The sequence below is a fragment of the Tiliqua scincoides genome, chromosome 6 (genome assembly GCF_035046505.1).
Source record: "Tiliqua scincoides isolate rTilSci1 chromosome 6, rTilSci1.hap2, whole genome shotgun sequence".
NCBI classification, from domain to species: domain Eukaryota; kingdom Metazoa; phylum Chordata; class Lepidosauria; order Squamata; family Scincidae; genus Tiliqua; species Tiliqua scincoides.
The window spans coordinates 82,971,477-82,993,046 of NC_089826.1; the positions used below are offsets into that span (position 1 = coordinate 82,971,477).

General features: G+C 45.2%; 1 protein-coding gene across 1 annotated transcript; it reads right to left on the minus strand.

Moving 5' to 3' along the window:
* Positions 1 to 3,934: 3,934 nt before the first annotated feature.
* On the minus strand, positions 3,935 to 21,398 carry OTOP1 (otopetrin 1). The gene is made up of 7 exons (XM_066632937.1): positions 21,304 to 21,398; positions 20,195 to 21,003; positions 15,148 to 15,284; positions 10,983 to 11,041; positions 8,992 to 9,122; positions 6,092 to 7,038; positions 3,935 to 4,105 (listed from the first exon to the last, which is right to left on the minus strand). Exons 1-7 carry the CDS (start codon positions 21,396 to 21,398, stop codon positions 3,935 to 3,937), a joined length of 2,349 nt encoding a protein of 782 aa, XP_066489034.1.
* Between the last annotated feature and the right edge of the window lie 172 nt (positions 21,399 to 21,570).

Below are 21,570 nucleotides of genomic sequence, written 5' to 3' on the forward strand. Positions count from 1 at the left end.
GGAATTGCTACAGGTATCTTGTTGTCTTGTATTCTTCCTGAGGCATCTGGAGGGTCACTGTGAGATGCAAGAACCTGGACCAGATGGGCTCTTGGCCTGATCCAGCAAGGGGCCTTCTTCTGTGCTTCTGTTCTTATAGGCCTTGGGAGTGAAACCTAGGCTAGTTTGGTCTCATTCATGAAGATTACAGTGTCACCCCTGAGCAGCGGCAAGCACACAAGGTCACCCACCAGAAAGGTTTTTGGACTGATAAGTTGCTACATTGAACTATCAAGATGACCAGATAATAATTATTAGCACTGCAGAGTAATTTTTTTAAAAAAATGTTTCTCTAGTTTTAAAGCACCAACAGTACTTTTCTATTTAGTACTTTTCTGAGGCTTACTCAGAAGTAAATAGTCTTGAGTTCAATGAGACTTCTTTCCAGGTAAGAGTGTATAGCAGCCTAAGAAAAGCCATCTACTCTATTCTTAAAAATACTTGCTCACTCTATGACTAGTGTCATGTTTACTTTTGAAGATGCAAGGAATCCTTTGTTTTGTTCTATTTATTTAGGAAAAAAGTTATCTTTTGATTAAATATGCCCAAGGCAGGGAACAACAACACAATCAATTTTTTTAAAAGAACTAATCTTAAAAGGTTATCTGCAGAGATCTGTCATATTAGGAGAGCATTGCCATTGGCCTGGGGAAATCTGAGAACGGGATAGCAGTTTGTCAGCACAACACACTGAAACAATTCCCTCAAGGCACAGAAACTCCAGCATGTCATGTATATCTCAAATGTAAAGGCACTTACATTCTGAGAACTGAACAAACATGCATGAGGCTAAGAGGCAAAGAAGGAAGGCCCATAGCCAGGGAGACAGGCCAGGGACAGACTGCACTTGCTCCCAGTGTGGAAGGGATTGTCACTCCCGAATCGGCCTTTTCAGCCACACTAGACACTGTTCCAGAACCACCTTTCAGAGCGCGATACCATAGCCTTTCGAGACTGAAGGTTGCCAACTTACTGATGAATACTGGGAGTCACTAGTGATATGCTAGCTTCCAAAGCAAGTACCAGTGGGCAGTTTTTTCCTCAAATGCCAACAGTGTGCATGGGAACACCCAATCCAGATGGGAACCACAGCAGGGGCAGCTCAGCCAGGTCACCTGAAGTGCTTGTCTTGAGCAATGGCATGAACTGGTGAGGGGGGTGGTAATCCTGCTCCCATCTACCGCCTTCCCCAGGCTGCCACCTGCCCAGACACTCCAGGTGATGGAAAAGGAGGCCAATGGTGAGGACAGGATGTTGCAGTGATGTGCTGTATGGGAGTGACAGGCGAGACAGGACTGCACCACCGGGGTTTTTTGGAAAGTGCCGCCATCTCCACCAAGGCTATGATCACGGCAAACAATCGCAACACTGAACAGCAGCTGAAGCGTGTGGGCTGTGAGTGTTTGCATGATCAAAGCCCCAGCACTGGTCACAGCAGCAGTGGCAGCACTTTTCAAAGAAATCTGGTGGGGTGATCTTGCCTCACCTGCCACCCCCTCACCGCTTGTCCCTGGGATATTGTGTTATACACAGCAAGGGTCATAGCAACTGCAGACTAAAATTAGCTATCCCGAACCCATGTTTATATCACCCTAATATAAGACAGAATGTTCACAACTGGCTTTAATGAATATATATTTATTACCATTAAGCATGTATAGCACTTTTCAAGGAAAAAAAAAAATCACAAAGCAGTTTACATAGCAAAATGAATGAAAAAAATTGTTCCCTGTCCCCTGAGTGCTCATATAAGGGAGAAAGAAGCAACTGGAAAAGATCCTACTCTGGGATTGATGAGAACAGTGGCCCTTCCCTTTCTAAATAAAAGAGAACCACTACCTACTTCGTTCTCTTTGTCAAGTTATCAGGGCACCACAGATCAGTGAATAACAATGCTATGTAATGGTAAAATATCACCATCTAGTGGATAAGATGGCTTAAAAAATGTGGCAGACCAAGTAAGACACTGTGTATCTTGTCTGATTTATTACTGCTGTTTCTCCTTCCAATTGCTGTCATGGGGCACAATCCTAGAATGCAGTTCTGCCAGTCCCTTGTGCTGGCCTGGGAGGGTTGCAAACGTGCCGTAAAGCACGTTTGTGCCTCCTCAGAAGGAAGCCAGGCCGGCAATCAAAGAAGCGCCGGCCTGCAGAGGCTGAGTTAAGCGTGGGCCGACACAACGAAGAAAAGTAGGTGGGGGAGGCGGGGGGGAGGCATTCCTGGGCAGGGGGAGGGTGGACGGTGGGCAGCCCTGGGGGCGGGCGGGGAGCAGGAGGCGGGGCTGGGATCCAGCAGTTATGCCGTATCCCAAGCCCAGTTCCTGGAGAGAACGGAGCAGTTTCAAGCTACTCCGCTCTCCTCAGACTTGTGCCACCTCAAGAGGTGGCACAAGTTCGAGGAGACTCATTGTGGCCAGCAGCCCTTACCCTGAGGGTAAGGGAAAATGGTTCTGTATCCTGGATACAGTGCAAGCCTCCTGACTTGCCTGTTCCAGCGCAGGATAGGATTGTACCCATGGTCTATAGAACCTTTCCCCCTTAAGCCAGCACAATTTCTTCTTCTGTGTTGCATTAGTTCCCTTTTATCACAATGCCCTGTAAACTGATCCAGTGGGGCTGTTCTTATGTTCTCCTCCAATCATTGCCATCATTTCTGCCAGAATTGTCTACCCTTTACTTTCTGACCAATCCTAAAGGGGCTCGATGATGTCAGAATGCCTCTTCCGCAGGCCTTCCCGCCGGCTTTTCCTGTAGACTCAGGGCCCAATCCTATCCAATTTTCCAGTGCTTGTGCAGCTGTGCCAGTGGGGTGTGTACTTCATCCTGTGTTGGGGAGACGATCACAGAGGCCTCCTCAAGATGGGAACATTTGTTACCTTACCTCGAGGCTGCACTGTGGCTGCACCGGTGCTGGAAAGTTGGATAGGATTGGGCCCTCACTGTTGCATAGCACAGAGGCCAAAAATGTCTCCCGTTAAAGTCAATGAGATGTTAAAGTGTTTTCATTTTGACTGAATTGTGCCCACTGCAGGTCAAAAGCCTCAGTCTCAAGCATCAATCGTTGCAAAATCAGCTTTGGTTTTGGAAAATACAACTCACTATTATTAAAGAAATTAATTTTATTATTTAAGTCATTTCATAAGAAAATACAAAAAAAATACAAAACAAAATTTCTCATAAACAAATATGTTTTTCATAATATGCATACTATGACATGTAGCATCTAACTGTGTCTGTTCTGAAATATTAACACTGCTTTTCTATATACCAAGAATTAAATAAAATGTTTAACAACAAATGTTTAGATTATGAGTATAACCTAGCCAATTTTAAATTCCGGTGACATCTTTCCCACTGCAATCATGGGATTAACGGCCTAATCCTAACAGGCCTTTATGCTGCTGGAACTAGCGTTCTGGCAGTCTAAGGTCTTTTATGGCTGTTGCCATAAACAAAATCCTTGAACACTTATCTGGGAGTAATCCCCATTGAACATAATGGGATTTACTTCTCAGTAAGCATGTATAACATTCTGTTCTGAATGTGGCTGGATCGTGCCATAAATGTTTCATTTTTTACTACAGACCTCTAAGAACTCAGAAGAAAATTGCACCAGTATAAAATTATATTGGGGACATATTATATTATCCAACAATGTGCTTTCAAATAGCCAGAGAAAAGTTCAGACAATAACTTTGCCATACAAAACTAGGAATAATGTACAGACAATTCCACGAGAAGGACTGATGAGGTATGAAATGTTTCATTGAATGAAGTTTTATATCATCTTCATTACGTATTCATTCAAATAATTGCACACTCTGCTTTGGTCATTTATCAGACGGTGTCATCATCTTCTCATCTATCCATCCACCCATGTTCTATATTTATGGAGTTTATGTTTTACAACTAACCTCAAAAAGAGAGGCTGCAGAATGCATCCGGTAGAAAATGGAAAAGGGCATTGCAAGGTTAACAACAATAATCCAGGGTTCAAACCCAAAAACCATTTCTTCCAATCCATTATCATATTCTGGGCGGCAACCAAAAGCAGGTGGAATCCACAGCTATGAACAAAATTAAATAAAAAAAAATTAATATACATCTGTAATATTAAACAATCCCCATGAGATTATGCTGGAAGCAAATTTCAAAATCCAAAAATTTCTTAAAAACCACTTATAACCTCACAAAAATTTCAGCTATTTTGAGTTTTGATTAAAATAAATGTTTCTTTAATCATTCATAGGCTTCTAGTTGCCCCATGTCAAGGCCTATCTCTTGATGTCATGATGCCTACGTCATGTCAAGACCTACCTCTTGATACTCATTTTGCTTTCAAAGATATATTTGATATTAGCTCACTTTACCCACCCACACCTTTTTTTTTTACACTAAAACAGTGGGACCTGCTATAGCAGCAGTTCTCAAACTGCACCATGGAGTCCTCAGGCACTGTGGAAACTCTCAGGGGTGCCATGGAATGTCCCTGCCGGCTTCTTCTTCCTGGCACTCCTGAGCACTGCCATTTTGGATCTCACAAGAATCACACAAAATCTCTTGAGAATCACATGAGATCTTGTGCAATTCAAGATGATGGTGCCCAACCGAGCTGGGAAGAAAAGGCTGCCATGGAAGAAATGTGCCATGACCACGTTAAGTTTGAGAACTGATGTACTACAGACAGGGCCTAGGAGAGAGGGGTAAAGGGGGTAATTTGTACCCAGGCCCAAGGTCAAAAGGGGGGCCCAGGAGCCAAAGGAGGGGACCCAGAAATTTCCTGAGATCTTACATTTTCCTATCTACTAAGACTTGTTGCCCGCATGGGATGCTGGGGACACTATCATGACTGGGGATGCTGGGAACCCTACTGATGCCCCATGGGTTAGTATACCTGGGCTCCAAAGACTTTTCCAGCTATCTCTACCTCCCCTCCACCCTTTCACCCCTCTCTGCCCCCATTCTGCTCACCCATCACCACCCTCCCCCACTCTGTTTCACCCCTCCCCCTTTGCAAAGGGGCCCAAAAGAAACTTTGTACCCCCTTATAAAATTTCTCTCAGAGGCCCTGACTACAGACCTCATTTCCTTATTATGTTTACAGAACATTTGGTTCTGATTCGGCCTCAGTCATAAATTAGCTTTATTGAAACCAATGGAATAATTCAGGTAGCAGTTCCCAAAGTCCTGCTCAGACTTTGGGACAGCAGTAAGTAATTCCAGGGTTGGCGTGGGGTTGAGTCCCCAACAGTGGGGCAGTGATCACACTGCTGCCAGAAGCTAGGGGATTTTAAACTTACCTGGGGGGTTGCGCTGGTCTCCAGAGAGGTCCAGACGGCTCACAGACCCCTCTGCGTTGCAGCAAATAGCTCAGATCGGTGATCAAAGCCCACTTCCGGATTTCACATGAAAACCAGAAGTGGGCTTCAATCACCGATCTGAGCTATTTGCTGCTGTGCAGAGACCCACAGAGAGGTGGCGTAGCTGGAGGGGGGTGGAGCACTCAGTCTGGCGGGGGGGCAAGTGGCCCCTCCCTTCGGAGCCATTCCCGGCGGGGGGAGCAAAACGGAGCCATACGGCTCCATTTTGCTCCCCCCGCCGGGAATGGCTCCAAAGGGAGGGGCCGCTTGCCCCCCACCATGCTGGATGCTCCGCCCCACTCCAGCTATGCCACCACCACAGAGGCGGCTATGAACCTCCCGGACCCTCCCAGAGGCCAGGTAACTTTAAAATCCCCTTGCTCTCTTACTGTAAACACAAGAAATCATCATCAGTTATTTTCAGCATTCAGTTAAAATATGGAAACTATTTTTAAGGAAATTGTTTAAAAAGGTTTCTGCTAAAAGGACCAAATCCTACAAACATAGTGCTAAATCCTAAGTCCTGCAAAAATGGTGCTAAACATAGTAAACAAAGGTTCACAAGGACATAGACTCAGAACCTGCATTGAATGCCGGAGGCAAAACTTGCAGCAAGTTAAAAGCAGACCAGGCTGTGTTTATTGACAAGCTGGGCTCCTGAAAGAATTTGCATTAAAAAAAAAAATAACTTACTGATAGATTACACAAGAACAAAAAAGCAGAAACATTCTTCAAGATGCTTCTCTTGCTGCCGACAACCATGGTTCTGCTGCAAAGTGAGAATTCAGAGGCGGACGGTGTGACCGGCCTGTTGGCGTGACTCCTATCTTCATTCAAAGCACCACTTCCACTGCTCTCAGGCAGACAAATACTTCCATTAAATACATACCGAAACTGTCCGTTGTCAATGCCATCCGTCCCGTTATATATCTCTTTATAGGAAGGCACAGGGGTAGTACTCCCCCCACTGGACACCGTTAGTATTCGAAGAGTTTTAATTTCATCATTAGCCTTCTCATGTTCGCAGTGTGTGGATTCAATTATAAAGAGATTCTGAATGTATTTCTCAATTATAACAAGTATAGAATAGGGTAAATTGTACCACGTGTATCCAGGATGGGACTGGGCACAGATAATTGCAAGGATGGAACCCCAAGAAAGGAACCAGGACCCTGAGGCAGTTCCAATCAATAAGTCCGCATCAAGTTTCCGGGCAGGGTTTTTGGAAACATCCAACGACCTTTCTTCGAGCCTGTAAATCAGAAGAGCGACAATCCCAGCTGCACACATGAGTGTCAGTACTGTGATAGCATACAAATAAAACATAATAAGTGCTAATTCGCTCTTTCTTTTAGAACGCCCAATCTGAATCAAATACACAACCACAATTGCTATTGTAGTAATAAACACAACCAGTCCCAATACGGTGCCTGCTGTTTTGCCCTGAAATTTGAATGGTGTCTTATGCTGCTGAAGATGTTCGACTTTGCGCCCAATATTCTTCCAGAGTACATAGAGCATTGTGGATGCCAAGATGTGATACTCAATGTTGAAAGGGTATAGATAGTATGTTCCTTCAGAAAATATAGAGCAGAGGGTTGAGGTGGTACAATTACATTGGGGTGCGTGATCATCCAATTCTAGAGGGAGAAAGAAAAATTATATTGTGTTAAAATAGAATAACACTTTTACAAAAGAGCTTGTGAAACTAATGGTAGTTCAGTGTCTAAGGCCCAAATCCTAACCAACTTTCCCACACTGACACAGCTGTGCCAATGAGGCATGTGCTGCATTCTGCAGTTGGGTAAGCAGTAATGGAGGCTTCTTCAAGGTAAGGGAATTCCCCAAAGCATATATCATATGGCAACAGCAAACTGCATCAAAAACTCTCTCAACCATCACATCACAACAAATCCTTCTTACGTATTTTAACATATTTTCATACACTCACCTCTGACAGGTGGCTAATATAGCCTACATGCATATTGAAACCTAACCAACATGTTAATTTTAAATTAAATATATTTTACAAATCAATAACCCTTTCCCATATTTACAAAATTCTGCCCAACAGTTTGCTTACTGGTCTCTATTTATATTGGAAACCCCTACTTTACAGTAGGAACAATAGTTTATACAGCTAGAATATTATTAATAATATGAAATACAGTGTATGAACTTGGTTGCGCAGCCCAATCCTGAGCTACCTGAGGCACCCAGGCTCGGAGACACGGGAGGCTACCGCGGGAGGTGCCTCAGGAGAAGGGGACATTCGTCCCCTTCCCCCGAGTATGGTAAGCAGCCCCGCAATGGGGCTACTCACTTTACCAAAGGCGCTCATGTAGGGCGCGCAGCCCTCCACAAGTGCCCTAGATCCCTTGGAGCCGAGCCCCGTGGATCCTCCTGCCTCCCTCCCCCGGCACGCCTCCCTCTGCCCTCTCTGCACCCCCGCCGGCCTCCTCCCTCCCCAGAACGCCTCCTGCCTGCCCCCGTCCCCACCTGCTGTTCCGCAGCTCAAGAGCTGGGAGAGCTGGGAGACCACCAAGCCGTGGAAACTGGGCGACCGCCCTGTGCTAGCCCAGCACCAGCCGGCACTGGGCTAGCACAGGCGGGAGCTTGGCGGTGAGCTACGCGAACGTGCCTTACAGCACGTTTGCGACTGTACTTGGTGGCACAGAGCCGTGTCGCTGACCACAGGATTGGCCTCTTAATTGACAGCACATGTTGGCAACCTTCAGTCTCAAAAGACTACGGTATCGCGCTCTGAATGGTGGTTCTGGAACAGCGTCTAGTGTGGCTGAAAAGGCCGATTCGGGAGTGACAATCCCTTCCACACTGGGAGCAAGTGTAGTGTGTCCCTGGTCTGTCTCCCTGGCTATGGGCCTGACTTCTTTGCCTCTTAGCCTCAGACTGTTGGCCAAGTGTCTCTTCAAACTGGGAAAGGCCATGCTGCACAGCCTGCCTCCAAGCGGGCCGCTCAGAGGCCAGGCTTTCCCACCTGTTGAGCTCCACTCCTAAGGCCTTCAGATCCCTCTTGCAGATGTCCTTGTATCGCAGCTGTGGTCTACCTGTAGGGCGCTTTCCTTGCACGAGTTCTCCATAGAGGAAATCCTTTGGGATCTGGCCATCATCCAGTTATATAATACAGTACATGGATCAAAACACATTATTTGAAAGGCATACCTTGATCCTTTTCTCTCCCTCTTCTTCTACAATTTTTATCAATAGCAAATTGGAACTATGGCAGAGAACAAGGCAATAACACTGTACCTTCATCACAGTTCCTATCCACACTGCATGCTTCTGTGTGCTCCATTCACTTTAGGAAAAAAGCTTCCTAAAGCTAGTGCCTTCTAATGCCATTACAAGAATACAAAAGACAAAGAGGAGAAAAGAGAACCAACATGATCATAGAGATAAAATGGAGTAAACGGCAGAATTAATGTTTGAGGAAAGAGGTCTGAGAGAGAGATAGGAAAGCCAAACAAAAAGGGTCTTGTAATAGTCAATATTTGCCCCCTCCCTACAACGCCTGGTTTTAGGACTTTACAAAGAAGCAAAAACTTCCCCTAATGAACTAATACCAATCTTACCTATTGATATGTTTCCAAACCCCAGAGTGATTAACCTTTCCTTGTGCTCATTAAGCTGATGCTTTGATTCTGTTAACACACCATTTGTCCACAAAAGTAAATTTGTGAATACTGAATGGATCACTCCAAATCTAGAAAACAAAAAATGCAAGCACATTATTGACAACACTCTATAAAACATATTCAGAACTTAGACTTCAGATTTCCCATGAACTGTTCCCATCTAAGATGAATATTATGTTCATGTTGATCTTCTTAAATATGCAATGGCAACTAGTCACTATATTTTCAGCAGAGAGTTAAACATACTTCTGCAATTCAACAATTTCCAGGAATCTTTTAGAGCAAGGGTTACCAACCTTTCAACTTTAGGGCTCCTGGACTTTTCACAATTGTGTAGCAGAGAGAATGTCATCTCACAGAATGTCATCTGTACCTGCTGAAATTCCCTCCCCTGCACAATTGCTAAAAGTTCAGGAGCCCTAAAGGTGAAAGGTTGACCACCACTGCTCTGAATAGTTCACCCTAGTGACTACTTTGAACTGCCATAATTCTCATTAGCCTTAGTTAAACATGCCCCTCTACACACATTTGTTCTGTGTTGTTTAACATTCAGTCTGAGGAAAACGTATGTGTCAAGGCAAAGGCTTGTTTGATCAAGATTTTGAAAAGAGCCCTGAAACCTGTTATACAAGGAAAAGACAAAAAAGTATCAAACATGCTCTGATATTTTGCAAAGATTCTCTCACCCCTTGTGAGTTAAAAAAAAATGCACACGAATCTTACTCAAGAGCACGGATGATTTTATTTATTTATTTTTAATTTTATTTTTTTATATACCAGAGTTGCTATTGAGAAAGATGTTTAGGAGTTCACCATAGTCAAAAAGAAACCAAAGAATCAGTTGATTATGCATTCTGAGGACTTCAAGATGGTTGGAATTGGGATTGGCAAGAGGAAACAGCAATGCCCCCTGTGCACTTCAGCAGTATGTCCCTGAATACCAATTTCTGGGAAGTAAAGACAGGAAAGAAGGATGCCTCCCTCCCTCCCTCCCTGTTAGATGTGATTTATGTTTTCTACAGAGAGATACTAAACACCCAGCATGTCTTCCTTAGAGAGTCTCCCCCACCCATGGGGGGAGGGAGAGAGAGAGAGAGATGTCTTCATTTCTCATTAAGCATCACTGCAGTTGCTTTTTCCTCAGTGTTACTGGTTTCCTGCTTATGGTGAACAGGTGAGCCGACTCAGCCATAATTACAAGAATCAAACATTTTTTTTCAGATTGACAGAATCCATCATCAGTCAGGCAGTAGCAAACAGAATAGAGTGTTTGCTTTTGCAAACAAGTCAGGTGGAACTGACTTCCCTGAAGGTTTTGAGGACTCCGTGCCATGTCTGTGACGCAGAGATTCTCAGACATTTTCACAGATAGACTCACCAAGTCAAGACAAAAACAGACTGATTGTCTTCAGGTATGAAGCAAGGACAGAGAGGCCGTCCTTCGAATAATTCTTAAATCAAGGTGAAAAGAAAACAGGAAGAAGCAGCCCACCACAATTTTGAAGTGCACAAACAACAAGCCTCACAAAAAATCCTGATCTACCAGTGCTGTTGATGCTGATGACAATTATCACAAAAATTGACATTATTGATTCCCAGTCTAATCAAGACACATTTCTGAGAAGGTTAGGAAAGAGCTCAAGCAACTGTTTGCATCTCACTTGGAAGGCTCAATTTATTCACTGAGAATTGCCAACATGAGATAAAGGGGCTGCTTATGGCCCATACACAACCTTGAATTTAAGATTTTAGAAAACCCACACGCACTGGAATGTGAACTGCTATTTCTAACAATCAATATTTGTCTACTGATTGACTCTAGCAGCAGGTAAATTCTAATGTTTCCAGTATCAGCAGTTTTTTTTAAGGTTTGCTAATATTTTCCAAGTAAAAACATGTGTCATCAATACAAAAACATTTAGTTTTACCTCTCCAGTGTTTTGAATGATTGGATAATATCTTTGGCATGACACCATAAAAAATACACCTGAAAAGGAAAAAAAAGATATAGATAAAATATAATCAGAACATTTTTTTAGGAAAATGAGTGCTATATTTACGTAAACAAACCAATTTTAAAAATTAGGAACTGCTCGAGCCACCATTCAGTGTTATTTGGGCAGGTCAAGGCTCAGCTGCCCTTATTTTCTCATCAACAATTGTATTTTTGCCACTTGCCCATGAGAACACAAAGTGACTGGGCTTGGGAGCTTGGAAGCAACATGATAACGTCATTATGTCACCCCCAAACGTCCAGAACAGCTGAGCTCCAGGTAAGCGCCTTTGCCTAAAAATGCATACCTGAATGGTTGGGCAGTGACTTGGGTAAATACATATTGCTCAATGGACCATATGCTTTTAAATTAGTTAATTTAAAAGCATAATTAATTAATTAATTAATTAATTAATCAATTAATTAATCTACATAAATATATTTATTAATAAAAATCATTTTGAATAGAAAACGCCATTTTTATTTTTAGATCAGTGCTTTTCAGCCAGTACCAGCTGTGGAACTTTCACAGCATGGCTGGCCACAGTTGGGATATGGCTCCATTTCCTTGGTGACTATCTGGCACTGCCCCCACCTCGCGCAATTCCAGTGGAAATGCAGACTGTTGGGAGGATAACGCATCAGTAGGTAAGATGTGCCTGTGCAATTGCCTGGCTCTTATTAATACAACAACTTGTAGTCACTAGTGACAGGTGAATAGTAGCCAATCTGCAAGGTCAAAACATTCAAGAATTGTACGCATTGCAGATGACTTCCTTAAGCATTTCAGTAACATTTGCTGCATATCCAGCCGTGCCTTCTGCAATTTCTTTCATTTGATCCTCGTAAAGTTATGGGCAGGGGGTCTGGTCTAGAGGGTAGAGCCTCCATTTGTCTGAAGATAACATCCACAAGGTCGTCAGTTCGAGGCCACCGGCACCTTGCGACCTTGAAGCAGCCCACAAGCTGAAGCCCAGCTATTTCCATCTGCTCTGTGCGTGGGAGGATGGAGGCCAGGATGGAGGCCAGATCAGAACGAAACATCTGAATTGTTGTGGCTCTTGAAAGATAGAGCCTTCTTTCAATTGTAAAAATCCCTATAGGGATTTAAATAAGCCTGCCTATGTAAACCGCCTTGAATAAAGTCTTGAATAAAGACCAAGAAAGGCAGTATATAAATACCTGTATTATTATTATTATTATTATTTTATTAAAGTTGAGGAAAAATAAACAACAAAAAGCTGAGACTTGAGGGGCATGGGAAGCATTCAAAGAAAGACACAGAAAGAATTCAAGCTGCAATAGGAGTTTTGGGAGTACCCCAATAGGAGTGGGGAAAGACTGAAAAGTCTTTGTTCAGTTTTGCTGTTGCAGACCCAGGTCAGTAATAGGAGTGTTATTCTCTTTACCTCGGGTTCTTAGATCATGCCCTTCACTGTGATGTTGGAGTATTTACAAGAGGTGCATTATGCTGTGGTTATATATGCTGTATCCCTCTCCCTTCCTCAGTACAACTCTGCAGTATATATGAAGTGGCTAAAGTTACCTCTTTGCTTCAAGGTTGACTGCATACAGAAGGAAAGGATATTTGTGTTGTTCTCCACAAACTCTGCATATACAGACGGGCTTAAAACAAGCTGGCTCTCTGCCTGAAGCAAGAGACCATTATTTCAATCTGCTTCTTGGGGAACCTGGCCAGTTGCCATTTTCTACCTTGTTGCTAAAGATATGTTGGTGAAATTAAAGGATATTTGCTGCATGTATGGAATCCAAAGTAGAAATCACTATTAAGCTCACACATATATCATGCTAGAAAAATAACTAGTTGATTCTACAGTCCTCATTGTCTATGACAATGTCTATTGTCTATTTCAGAGCGCGATACCATAGTCTTTCGAGACTGAAGGTTGCCAACTATTGTCTATGACAACACAATTTACAGTAACTACTTCTGCATCAACACTTTTGAAATGAATGGGAGGTTAGCTCCCAATCACTTCAATAGAGCTGGCTAGCTAGAAGAACTTCCTGGAGGAACTGGGCTTTACATTTGCTGATGTTATGCTTTGAAATTAAAATCTTTTCTGCATCACATATATCAGAGAGCAATTTCCTTGACAGAGTAGTATTTCAAAACTATCAGTGTTGCCTGGAGGCAATTGCTATTACTGTAGTAAAGACATGAGCCAAAATGTCAAGTTCTTAAGTGGCAAGAATGAATGAGCGGTGGTGAAATAGAACTTTCTTCCATTCAGAAAAAAATGATTGAAGGCCCAATCCTATCCAACATTCCAGTGCTGATGCAGCTGTGCCAATGGGGTGTGTGCTGTATCCTTACCTCTTCAAGGTAAGGGAATGTTTGTTCCCTTACCTTAGGGCCTCATAGGTGGTGGAAAGTCAGATAGGATTGGGCCCTAAGGCAACATAGCTATATATCTGAAATGTAAGGCATTTATAGCAGTTTCTATTTGAGGCAACATTTAAGATATAGTGAACATTTCTAACATTTGTGTGTATGTGTTTGTGAGTGCCTGTGTTACAGAGAGAGAGAGAGAGAGGAAGGAGAGTTATTGTACCTGGAGTTGCAAATGTGGAAATTTCATGTTTTGGCTCCTATTCTACATTGTACAGTGTTGATTGTTCTGTACACAGATGTGTATTATAATAACTAAATAATAACTAGGTATTTATCTACCACCTTTCTGGTCATCAGATTACTCCTCTGACTTTATTCAAGGCGGTTTACACAGGCAGGCGTTTCTAAATCCCTCAAGGGGGATTTTTACAATCATAGACGGTTCTCTCTTTCAAGAACCAACAACATTTCAGATGGATCTTCCTCATCTGATCTCACTTCTGGCCTCCAGTGCCTCCCACGCAGGCTGACAAGCAGCTCCTTCATCTCTCACATGGAGGGCAGCCAAGATGCTTCTTTGCTCAGAGCAGATGGAATAACTTGGCTCAGCTTGTCAGCTGCTTCAAGATCTCCTTGTTCAGGGAGCTGCCGGTAGTCTCGAACTGGCGACCTTCTGATGTTATCTTTGGACTAATGGAGCTAACGGGCTTCAGGCTAACGGAGGCTCTACCCTCTAGACCAGGGGTGCCCAAACCCCAGCCCTGGGGCCACTTGCGGCCCTCGAGGCCTCTCAATGCAGCCCTCAGGGAGCCCACAGTCTCCAATGAGTCTCTGGCCCTCTGGAGATTTGCTGGAGCCCACACTGACCCAATGCAACTGCTCTCAGCGTGAGTGTGACTGTTTGACCTCTCACATGAGCTGTGAGATGAGGGCTCCCTCCACTGCTTCTTGTTTCACGTCTGTGATGCAGTAGCAGCAGCAAAGGAAAGGCCAGCCTTGCTTTGTGCAAGGCCTTTTATAGGCCTTGAGCTATTGCAAGACCTTCATGCATTCATATAAGTTCATCTTTAATATATTCATTTATGTAAACTTATGTAAATTTATTCAAATTTTAAATGTAAATTAATTTTTTTTCCCTGGCCCCCAACACAGTGTCAGAGAGATGATGTGGCCCTCCTGCCAAAAACTTTGGACACCCCTGCTCTAGACCAGACCTCCTGCCCTCCTGATATTATTATCTCTTTAATATCTTTGATTACCATAGTAATCTTTAAAATGTAGCCTTTTGGGTGTTTAAAAACTTCAGATATTACTTTCACCACATCAGAAATAAGCATTTGTAAACCAGGCACTAAATCTTGAGGGCTGAAGCTCTCCCAGAGACAAGGCAGGAAAAGCTGGAGGAGATCAGAGGTATCACAGGGAACTACTGACCATCTGTAACACTGAGTTATCCCTAGGGGTTGAGTGGAAAAGAAGAAAGAACAATTAGTCACTAAAAGGAAAGATATGCAGAGAAAATCAGAGGACAAAATGAGAAAGGGGCTGGTCAGCATATCCTGTGTCAATTATCCCCTCCAGCTTTTTCTGCCTGTTTTCAGTGAGGCTTCAGAAATCTCAGTAGTCAGTCTGCTTGTCCCATGTAATGCACAGCTACTCTCTAAGATAAGGTAGCGAAGTCCAGTGCCCCAAAACTGACAACACTGGCAAGAGTTTATCAGAACACTACAGAACTATACTTTACCTGCAACAGTGTATGTGCTGCATGTGTGACAGGATAAATGCCTTCTGTGACTGATAAGCAATCTGCATATCCCACAAAGTATCCAAGTTTGAAAGAGTCCATAATTAAAGTAATAACTGCAAACAAAGTGATCCCACCTTAAAAAAATGTTAAAAGAAAGGGAAAAAAGTGTTACTATGAAGTTAGTGTCTTGAGAGGCTACATAAATTTAGGAGGGGAAAAAATTTCAGTAATCTGAAATAAGCTTGGAGACACTACTGCCCTATAGCTGTGGGACTCTCCTAGTGACTAACCAAAGTGTAAGCTGGGACAGTCTCTGGAAATTTATTATTTTATTTTTCACATTTTAAACCACCCCTCCTCCAAGGAGCTCAGGGTGATTTAAATAGTTCCTCCTTTTGTCCTTACAACAACCCTGTGAGGTAGGTGAGGTTGAGAGAGAGTGACTGGCTGAGCAGGGATATGAACCTGGATCTTCCAAGTCTAAGTCCAACTCCTGAACTACTACACCGTCCTGCCTGCAAGACGTGTTCATTTGGGCTAGTTTTTAATGGTTAGTGGGAAGGCAGACAGAATGTGGTTTAAATTCTGTCATTGCATTTAGCATGGTACTAATAGGTATTAATGAAACTTTCAAAGCTGATACTCCAAACTCTTGAGAGGATCAAGAATTTCAAGCCAACAGAATGAGATCCCAGCTCACTGTAGAGCAGTCCAATTGACTTTAACAAGATTACTCTGGAGGAAGTGGTGGTGAATTATAAATAAAAGGTACACTCCTGTGCACACTTACTATGAATAATAAAGAACACAATGGGACTTATTTCTGTGTAAACATGCACAGGTATGGACGGCAAGAGTTGCATAAAAGGCCAAAATTCACCAGGTGCACCTTCTCCCACCCCCCTTCCAATATCTCTGCAACTCTTAAAAGTATATGAGCCTGGATCTCGATGCCTGAACAAGACTCTATAGTAACTATCACTTTACCAGGTACACTGTGAAATGAAGCAAAGCACTCCATAGCTACGCAGCAAAGCTATAACGCTCCGAGGGCTGAACAATCACATTACAGTCGGTTTGCCCAAGAGTCTCACAAAGGAAAGTAATGCAATCACTTGGTATGCAATCTACATTGTTCAAAAGGTTACATTGAACCTTCTGAACAATAAGAAAAGAGACGTTTTTAAAAACTGAAGTGTATTTCTGTGACTGAAAAAGGAATGCAAGTGAATGTTTTTAATTTTTCCCAAAGCAATTATATATCACCACATATTATTTGAATGAACTTTTTCCATAACACTAAATATGCCGAGTTGTGTTTTCCCCCCTATTTTAGAATCTACTTGCTTCAAACCTAAACACACCTACTGTACACTTGCAACAAAAGTGATTTTATAAGCAGAACAGTCAGAACTCACTGCCAGGGACAAGTCCATATACATAATGTGGATTTTGTGTGCAGAGTCGTCTTCAACAGCAGTATTTAAACCTTTGCTCTTGAAGAAGCTCTGTGTGTGCTTTGTAGCTCCTGCCCATGTAAAGCATCCTTGAATTGGGTTGATTTTAGAAGCTTTCACATGTGCTTCTAAACATGTGCCAGAAAAGGACATGCACAACTGACCTTCCCTTCCTTTTTTCCACCACACATTGTCCCATTAGGATTCACCATATCAGGAAGCAATGAGTTCCCATTTTTGATGAAAGAATCCCAAAAAGGCAAAAGAGGAAGCCACTCACACATCCACTCTTCTAACATATATTGACAAAAAAATCCCTTGACACAAAAGAGACTCCACATAAGCTATGAAATTATGGGGGGGGGGGAATCCTTAATAAATGATCCACTTAGGGCTGATTTAAATGTTATTTACAAGTATACTACTACCTGAAGGCTCTTTAAATCATTCCATGAAGCAGCAGTTGGGATAGACCTACAACTACTCACCACATAAGTCAGGGAAATTTCACCCATCCAAGAGACAACATTATGTGAATTACCCAGGAGAAAACATCTTTATGTCCAACTATCTCTGAGGATAGGAGTGTAACTTTTTCAGGCTGCTCTGTTGCAAGCAATACTCAAAATGATATGCAAACTTCAAAATACTGCACAATAAAATCAACAAAAGGAGAGTGAGTGCCATTATCATACAAAGTACACAAATGACCAAGGCAGTGGTCAACCTGGAATCCACCTGTAAGGTCAGAGTGCAAAGCTCTACATCAGGGCTCTGCCCCTTTTAAATTATTGCTAGTTTTCAGCAGGGGGTGGGGATTGGGGGAGGGGGAAAAGACAACCAAAGAAGCCACCTTGTCTGTATAGAGCTAGTGGGAGCTCTCCCAGGTCATTCAGCACCCAATCTAAGATAAGTTGCCTGATAGCTACTGACCATGCCAGATACTGTACCTCTGGCTTCAGGGATGTTCTCTAAGCTTTGCTTACTGCACCATGGTTTCTCAGCTTGGTATATACAGGCAGAGGCAGATCTTTGTCTCTAGCACAGCAGATTTTCAACCAGTATGCCACAGCACATTGGTGTGCTGTGAATGGTCCACAAGTGTGCTGCAGGAGTTTGGGGGGGGGGGTATCATTTCTTAGTAGATAAGTGAGTGCCCCACCGATAGCATGGTGTGCCTTGTCAATTGTCCAAAAACTGGTGTGCCACTGTGTGTTGACAATTTTAGTGTCTTGTCAGTGTGCCATGAGATGAAAAAGGTTGACAATCACTGTTCTAGCAAATGTGAACTAGTCTTGAACTGCCAAGGCTTGTGCAACAGGCAGAGCTAGCAACCAAAGAAACAACTGTGTATGAAAAAAGGATAAACTACCATTTGTTTTTATTCACTTGGTTTGAATGCAACACCTTGATGGTTATAGTAATGTTATCTTTAATAAGAATACATACACTGGCATGTAGTATGTTTGCTCTTAAAGTTTACCTCATTTAGGGGAAGATTGCTTGATTACATAATTTGCAAGTATGGCATTTATGACAGTGGCTGCTACACATGAAAAATCAATTCAATGGTCTTGCATTCTCAAATACACTTCTCCAAACATATACTGGATGCTTGTTTTGAACAATACCCTGTCCTTCTGTTCTGCAATTGTTAGTACATTTATTTGGGAGTGCAATCAGTGGAACTTACTGAGTAAATGGATAGAATAGGGATGCAGGTGCAGAGTACAATCTCCCACACATTCCAATCCTATATACTTGAAAGTAAATCCCATTTAAATCACTGATACTTATTTCCCATCAGCTTGGTTAGGATTCAGTTGCACCTTTAATACTTTAAAATAAACATACACAGAATGAAGCTGTCTGACTGCACTCCTTAGCATACATCTAGCTCTGTGTTGTCTCGGCCTTTTAACATCTTTTAATATTTTTTACAGGCCTGATTCTTTTATGACTTGCTGCTGCTCTATGCTCTTTTTACCTATTTTTTTTTACTCTGACTGCTGTTTTTTATGATGTGTTAATATGTTTTTATTTGTTTTTAAATTGTTTTTAATATGTTGTAAGCCGCCTTGAGTCCCTTTGGGGAGAAAGGCGGGGTAAAAATAAAGTTGTTATTATTATTATTATTCTGTGCATTAACTTAGAAAAGTCAATAGGACTTTGTGCATCTTCCTGAACACAATCCTACCACAGTTGAATCCTCTGTTTTCCTCATTGATTTCAGTGTCAAGAACTGAGCAGATACCTAATCTCTGCCACTGAAATCAGTGTGGTTCATTCTCCACATCCTATACATATCTACTCAGAAGCAAGTCTCACTGAATTCAATGGGACTTACTCCCAGGAGCACATAGGATTGCAGGCTTAGGGTCCAATCCTATCCAACTTTCCAGTGCTGATGAAGCTGTGTAAACTGCTTCCTGTGGCAGGGGACAGGCAGTTGCAGAGGTAAAGGTAAGGGAATATTTGTTCCTTTACCTCGGGGCAGCTTTGCAGCTGCCTTGATGCTAAAAAGTTGGATAGGGTTGGTCCCTTAAACTGCTGAATTTTTGGCTAGATGGTGCCCAGTGTGATTGGGAATCTCAAAGAAACAGGACTTGGGATAGCGCTGCAATAATGGAACACAGGCACTGTCCTCACCAGGCCAGGGGAACGGAGAGCAGTGGCATATCTAGAGGGGGTGCAAAGCACTAAGTTTGCAGGGAGCCTTATCTCAATGGGCAAGTGGCCTCTCCCCCTCTTCTTCAGAGTCATTCTGGGCTGGGGGGGGGGGAGCAAAACAGAGGTGAATGCCAGAGAAGAGGTTGATGCCTCCATGTTGCTTCCCCTGCAGGAATGTCTCCAAAGGGGAGGGGCTGCTTGCATGCTGGTCCCTGCAGAACTTAATGCTTTGCATCCCCTCTAGCTATGCCACTGATGGAGAGGAGTCCTCATTGGAGTACTGCTAGCAGAAGCCTCCCTGGAAGTGCCTCTGGATCTTAAAGGGCCCAATCCTATCCAACTTTCCAGCACCAGCCATGCAGCCCTGAGGAAAAGAGTGTTCCCTGGGGGGGGGGGGTGTGCTGCATCTTGTGGGGAGGCGACAGTCATGGAACCCTCCTTAAGGTAAGAGAACATCTGTTTCCTTACCGTGGGGCTGCACTGCAGCTGCATCAGCAGGTGAGTGGAAAGCTGGATAGGATTGGTCCCTGAGAGCCCAATCATATGCATGTCTAAGTTATAAGTCCAATTATACTCAATGGGGCTTACTCCCAGAACGGTGTGGATAGGATTGCTGCCTCACAGCCCAATCCTATGCATGTCTACTCAGAAGTAAGTCCCATTCTAGCCAACGGGGCTTCTCCCCATGTCAGTGTGGATAGGATTGCAGCCTGAGAGCCCAATCCTATATATGTCTACTCAGAAGTAAGTCCCATTGTAGTCAACGGGGCTTCCTCCCAGGTCAGGGGCCAGGATTGCAGCCTGCTGAGTCTCCCCGTCCAGCAGAAGCGCACCTGCCTTGCGGCCGCAGGCACCGATCCAGAGCCACGTTCCGCCGGGGAGGAGACAGCCTGGCGCCCCCCCCGCCCCCCACTCACACTTGAGCCAGCAGGCGCCCGCGTGCGCGTCCTTGGCCTGGATGAGGCGCTTCTGGGCGCAGCGGCGGCAGAGGTACCAGGCCATCCAGAGGAGCTGCAGCAGCATGAGCGTGATCAGGTAGGCGAGCACGGCGCTCTTGGCGATCCCGGTCGCGTGCACCGCCCAGGCGAACATCAGCAGCAGCCCCGCCAGGAAGAGGTGCAGCCCGTACTGGCTGCTCAGGATCTCGGCGTTCTTCTGCGGGCAGCCCCGGCCCCCGCGCCCGCCGCCGCCCGGGGGCTGCCCCGCAGAGGGGAGGGCGCCCTCCTCGCTCTTCTCCAGCTCCCACTCGGACGCCGCCGCCTCCTGCGAGCGGGGGCTCCTCTTGGCGCGGCTCCTCTGGGCCCTCGGCGTGCCCTCGGCGGGGCTGCGCGCCCGCCCTTCGATGGCCATGCCGGGTAAGGCGCGGCAGAGGTGGCCGAGCCGAGCGCCTTGGAGAGGTGCGCACCTGCCGCCGTTCCCAGGGTGGAGGGCGGGCAGCGCGCCCGGCTCGGCAGCCTCGCCCCCCCGCGCCCGGACGGGGCCCACGTTGGCCCTCAGTGCCGCCTGCAGCGCTGGCGAGCCTCCAGGGGCGAGAGGCGCGTCCCCCTCGGCCGCCCTCTTGCGCACAGGGCTCCTTGAAGAGGCGGCCCCCTCCCCGGCGGCGTTTATGCCTGTGGGCGCCCCGGGGGGCTGGAGGGCGTCCCCACGAGCCACTGGGCGCGCTCGGGTTTCGCTCAGCTGCTGGCGCGCCTTGGCTGGGGGCGGGGGCGGGGGGTCGCCCCCCCACCTGGAGTGGCGGGAAGAAGAGCTACTGGCGCCCGTAGGGGGGGAGCACACCAGTTGGCGCACCTTGGCTGGGGGTGGGAGCGCGAGTCCCCCAGTAGGGCTGGGGGGGAGGTGGTGTGTCGTCCCCCCCCCACCTGGAGTGGCGGGAAGCTGAAAGAAGGGCCAGTGGCGCCTGTAGGGAGGAGCGCGCCTGTTTCCCCGTTGGCTGGGGGGTGGGCGCTGCGTGTGGCAGCGTGGGGGTAGGGGGTGTCGCCCCCCCACCTGGAGTGGCGGGAAGCTGAGGGAAAGGCCACCTGCGCACCTGTGGCGACAGCCCCGAAGGGAGAGGCTGAGTCCAGCGCGCAATTGGCGGGGGCGCGGGGTAGGAAGAAGGACGTGCTTTTGCGCCCCCCCCATCTACAGCCCGTCACCGCGTTCTAGTATGACGAGAGACGGGGGGGGGAATACTCTCCACTGCCTTCGCCTCAGAAACCTCTTAGAAACTCTCCTCCACTGTCTTCGGTGGGTGGCTGAAAAGCTCCCAACACTTTAGCTGCCCTTTCGCTCCTCTTTGGGGTGGTGCATTGGA

What these genes read in the sequence shown, in the direction of transcription:
- OTOP1 (XM_066632937.1), bottom strand. Translation starts at nt 21,398, where the DNA reads ATGGGGGGGGCGCAAAAGCACGTCCTTCTTCCTACCCCGCGCCCCCGC. An exon ending in GGGCGCCTGCTGGCTCAAGT is followed by an intron (nt 15,285 to 20,194) that starts GTGAGTGGGGGG and finishes CATTTTTTTAAG; the next exon opens with GTGGGATCACTTTGTTTGCA. An exon ending in GTTTGGAAACATATCAATAG is followed by an intron (nt 7,039 to 8,991) that starts GTAAGATTGGTA and finishes TTCTCCCTCTAG; the next exon opens with AATTGGATGATCACGCACCC.